Source organism: Frankliniella occidentalis, unplaced genomic scaffold (genome assembly GCF_000697945.3).
Source record: "Frankliniella occidentalis isolate FOCC.00 unplaced genomic scaffold, Focc_3.1 Scaffold295, whole genome shotgun sequence".
Taxonomy (NCBI): domain Eukaryota; kingdom Metazoa; phylum Arthropoda; class Insecta; order Thysanoptera; family Thripidae; genus Frankliniella; species Frankliniella occidentalis.
The window spans coordinates 106,999-112,196 of NW_026267421.1; the positions used below are offsets into that span (position 1 = coordinate 106,999).

The 5,198-nt window shown below is 50.6% G+C and overlaps 1 protein-coding gene across 2 annotated transcripts in view; it reads left to right on the forward strand.

The window, feature by feature from the left end:
• LOC113206151 (protein couch potato-like) overlaps window positions 1-5,198 on the forward strand; it is a 28,560-nt gene that overhangs the window by 17,052 nt on the left and 6,310 nt on the right. For both annotated transcript variants that reach the window (XM_052273719.1, XM_052273720.1), the window contains exons 6-7: window positions 941-1,068; window positions 4,446-4,786. In XM_052273719.1, the coding sequence (XP_052129679.1) occupies window positions 941-1,068; window positions 4,446-4,786 (469 nt within the window). The remainder of the gene's footprint in view (window positions 1-940; window positions 1,069-4,445; window positions 4,787-5,198) is intronic.

Here is a 5,198-nt window from a genome sequence, read left to right on the forward strand (position 1 = left end):
TAATTTGTTTATTATTATTACTAGGCATGTGGCGCATTTTATTTGCATCGTGTTTTTTGTTTTGATTTTAAGCTAGGTTTACCCCTTATGCATCTCTCTCTCTCTCTCTCTCTCTCTCTCTCTCTCTCTCCCTTCTCCCCAATTGCCCTGTCTTTACTCCCGACAGGGATCATCCAGAAAGTAGTCCGCCATTTGCCCTTGCGAAACTACCCAGTTCATCCACTGCAAGCTCTCATAGCGCCTGGTGGGTAGGCAACCTCATGCCTGCAGTGCAAGCGTGTACTGCGGGTTGGCCTACCCTGCGTTTTGCAGGCGCCGAGCTCCTGTAATTTGCCGAACGAATCTGAGAAAAGCGGACGTACTTTCTGGACGATCCCACAACTGATGAACGCTTCACACGCGAAAGATTTTAAATCGCATGAAGAAGCTAGCTCATAGTTTTAACGCCATTCGGCTCATAACAAGATCCAACCGGAGTAAAAGTTCTCGTCGCTATATTTTTTCTATGTTTCAAGGGTGTAAAGAAAAACTGTTCTATTTACTGTCCAGCCTATGAACAGCATTCACGTCACCTTTTCATATGATTATTTTTTATCAGTGCCGCACATGCGGTATGCGGCAGGTACTCGGCTGCATGTACCGGGTGTAACTGAGAATGCGCAACAGTGTTGCGGGTTTGCCTACTCAGTTAGCCCGTAAGGCGCCATGGCCCCTGCAGCCCTGGAGGGTATGCAATTCCGCAACACTGTTGCGCATTCTCAGTTACACCCGGTACTAAACTTACAGCTCACACCCTGTCAATTTAATTTGTTTTAAGTGTTTAGTATTCGTTTTCTTGATAAGGATTGTGGTGTCTTTGTTTGGCTTCGGAACAATTTGTCTCGATGTCTTTCTCCGTGAGTTACTAACCCCGTCTGTGTTTTCTTCTCTCTGCTTGCAGATCTGTCCCCGTTCTATCCGGGAGGGCCGGAACTCTGGCAACATCCGATAGCGTTCTCGGCCGCGGCGGAGCTGCCAGGCCCCGCGCTCCACCACCTGGTGCACCCCGCGCTGCACCCCCAGCTCCCCGTACGTTCCTACCTCTGACTAGCCTCGTGCGGCACCACCAAGGGGCTCGGCCAGGGCCTCGGCGCCGGCCTCGGCCAGGGCGGGGTCGCCACCGGCCTCGGCGCCGGCCTCGGGGGTCCCCACGGGGGCCAGGGCGCCGCCCAGCAGGGCCAGACCCAACACGTTAGTCCGACCTGCTAACAGTATACTCCTCACCGTCAAGCTAGCGGGTCCACTTCCAGGCCGCCCCAAGGGGGCCTCTCGGCGTGAGAAAGAAAGAAAGAAAGAAAGAAAGAAAGAAAGAAAGAAAGAAAGAAAGAAAGAAAGAAAGAAAGAAAGAAAACATTATACCAGCCGGGGTTTAGAGGCGTAAGGTTTTAGTTATCGTGCTCGAAAGACGTGGTTTTCTAGGTATCGCGACCCCGAGTTTCGGAAGATGTGGCACACCCAAACCCTCATGCGTTTTTGTCATATTTCAAAGCAGGCTTTTAAAAACTACAATCCCACGGGGAGCGCTAAAATATGCCTACGTGCATTAAGATTTAATGTGCAGACTAATTTGTCGGCTGAGACCGACTTTTAATGTAGTCTCTGACTCCTTATTGGCAGTCTGTGCCCCACCGCGCGTCAGTCCGTTAACGGGGCCTCACTTTGGCAGCGGAAGTCTCGAGGCGCTGACTAACAGACCAACTTCAAGGCCAGGCTGCGACACAACCCCGGGCGCACCCGCGAGGGATGGGGTTAGATCCGTCACCGTTGTCTCTCCGGGAGTATAAGTGCAACCCCTTCTGCGTCCGCATGCACTTGCAATGCAGAACAAGGATACTTGCACAATCCTCTTTCAAAAAATAAAGTCAGGAAAGTCGTTTGTTTATGTTCGTGTGTCAATGCTGTAATTACTGCACGAATTCTCCCAGACGTTATATGATAAAGCAGGATGGCAGATATTATGTCCAAGAGTCATACATTTTCATTTTCGAAGTGGGGAAAGAGACTTAGATCAGGACAGTGGACGGAACGTCGCTACAGATACTACGCCTGGAACAGCCTATGACGCGACACACTTGCTTTTAGTTGCCTGCATCACCCGCGTAGAACCTATATTTACCTTTATCGAGTTGATCTGCGAACTAAAATACCGCTAATGGCCGCCGTTTTGATCGATTTCTCTCTTTTCTCTCTTTTCTTTTTCCTTTTTTATCTCACCAGGAGGACATGGCCAGGCGGCGTGATCGCTCACATTTTAGGCTCGAGACCCTTTAAATTACCGGAAGTGGACCTTGCTGGAGCTTTTTAGACTGCACCCTCTGTCTCTGAAATATGTCTCTAGAAATGTTTTCGTCTGTTTGAACGGCTGCACGCTTTTCTCTACTTTTGTTCTGTGTGTCTCTCTCTTACTCTCGCTCTCCCTTATCACGTCACTCTACCCTCTTCCCTTGTCTCTTGCCTCTAATATTTATTTTTATTTTAAACTGCATGCCTCTTCTCTCACGTTCACACTTTTAGTCAATCGCCATCAAGTACGAAATCTGATTCTACGTTGCACACGTAACAATTATGTTCAACACATTGCACCTTTCCTGGATAAATTTATTTTCTTAATATGTTGATGAGAAAATACCAAGCAGTTTTCACTGCCTTTTCGATTTGGTGCTCATCAGTGAGCGTGGAATTAAGCGCATCTTGCTTGGCACTACTCACCACATCTCACCTCAGCACGGGTCCCACCCACCCCCCCCACGCCACGCCCTGCCACCTGCCGCCACGTCCCCACACCTCGGCCACCCTGTGGCCACCCGAGGCGTGTCACGCCGAGCTTAAGGACGACCAGGCAGGGACAATTTACAAACTAAGCTTCTGCAAAGCTTAGAAAATGACCCGCTATTTTTTCGCGATTTGTATCAATGAATGAAGGGCTGTAAGAGGGTCCTATCTGATAGCCGTTTCGTACACCTTCAAAAAATATCTATCTATCTATCTATCTATCTATCTATCTATCTATCTATCTATCTATCTATCTATCTATCTATCTATCTAACATTGCACCAACACTCAGACACGGGCACTCCCTTCGACCCCCAGGCAGGAACAGGTCCTGGCGGAGGCCAGGCAACCCTTACCCTAGTCTTCTGTATGATTAGGGCGCTGGGTGAGGGTAGGGGCGGGAAGGGCGCCACTCTCACTCTCTCTGTCTGCCTGTCTCCTCTTACTTATGCTTAAACTATCATCAAAACACCGTTATAATGGAAAGGAGCAACAGTTTAAAACAGATCGATTGCTTCTGAGACCTTAATGGTGACATGACAAGAAGTAAACAGAATTTAGAGTAAATCATTTAAAATAAGCATAATGTACAAAATTTTAACCGCTTTATTTAACCGATAAGAACTATTCGATCAATGTTAGTTATGCATGGCCTTCCCTGTGATGTGCTTGGTTTGTTTCCAAATTTCAGTTTATTTAGTATATATTTCGTAAACTGTTGTTGTGAAGCATACAATTACTGTCAAAAAGTTTATCTAGACCTGATCTTTGGAATCAACCTGTTTGGCTAACTTTTGTCGTGGATCTCACCAATTACTTGAGCATGTTATCAGGGCGTCCGTAAAAGTCATGCCTGCTTCGACAAGCTGTGGCTGTAAAAAGTTTATGGATGTCCTCTTAATATCATGCTCTTTGCGGTGGTTATTTGCATTTTTCACTTCTATTCAAAGTTGCTTTGGGGGGGGGGGAATTTCAACGGAAAGCCTCTAGTTGTGAGCAGAATGCAAATAGCTTATAGCCTGTTTCTGATTGTTCGCACTTCTGATACCCACTGACAGCGCCGGCAAGGCCTGTCTTCTTTTTTTAAACCTCAAAACTTCTTTAGGCCAACGAGGCAGGCAGTCTTGATTAATAACCAATTAGTGACAGCTCCTTAATAAGCTACCGTTCTGACATGTCTGCCCTCGATGGCCTCGAGAACTTTCGAGCACACCCCAGCGCACCCCTTCACTATCACCAAGATTAACCTGAATGCGTTCGGGTCCAAAGGTGGAAGCAGCTGGCAGGAAGTCCCCGTGCGCTGCAGGATCGTTCTCAAATCACCAGCATGTCCAGACTTTAATCTCTCTCATCCATCCCTTTAAAGGCTGTTGCAAAGGGAACCTTTGTTTGGTTTCAGAACGATCCTGCTCGCTCTGGTACTCAGAGTGTGCGACTGACGGGCACCCCGAATTGTGTGTGTAGCTCGGCGTGCTCGTCAGTCGCCGCCAGTACAAGCTGCAACGGGGAGGTCACGAACGCCTCATTCTGACGCGTTCAGGTCAAAGACTTTCGTGACGTCCCCGTGCCTCTGGGGCCGGGCCGCGCGGTGCCGCCGCGACCGCCTCCTCCTGACCGCGCTCTCTCTGACGCAGGACATGAACGGCGTGTGCCCGCAGCAGGCTGAGGCCTGGCGGGTGTTCGGGCACCAGAGCCTGCAGCAGGGCCTGCAGCAGGGCTCGCTGTCGCTCGGGCACGCCCCCGGACACGCGCCCCCGCAGGGCCACATGCCCCACTTCTTGCCGTCCCCGGCGCTCGCCTCGCCCGCGGGCTCCTCGCCCAGCGGGCCCCAGCCCCACGGCGGCCACCCGCACGGCCCCCACAACCCGCAGGGCGCCCTGGGCCCCTCGCAGGGGGGCCCGCCCTGCTCGGCGCTCTTTGTCACCGGCCTCGGCCAGTTCGTGTCTGAGCACGAGCTCAAGGACATTTTCAGCAGGTGAGTGAAGTGAAGCATCAAAAAAGAGGTGGGCAAGGTGGGGCCGTTTGTATCCTTTCAAAAAGACCTTTTAACTTTTCTCAGCACTACTCCTGTTTTCTAGAAATGTTTTGCTCCGATATTCAAATAAACGGGGAACGTATGTTTTAGTAAAGAGGGAGTAAGAGGGGTGGGGTGGGGGAATGGAAATCTCTTTTTTCCCTGGTCGGGTGTTCCCCCGACAGGTAGACAGCACGCGAGCAGCTCGCGCGGACAAGGAGGTAGACCCGGAGGTAGACCAGGGACCTCTCGTGTTGGCACAGAATTTCCCGGCGGGGTCGTTTGTCGCTCTGATGGATACCCTACTCCTCCCACTCCCTTCTTCCTTGCCTCCTCCCCCTCCCCTTCTCCTCCGCGTGCGCTCCAGTGCTAA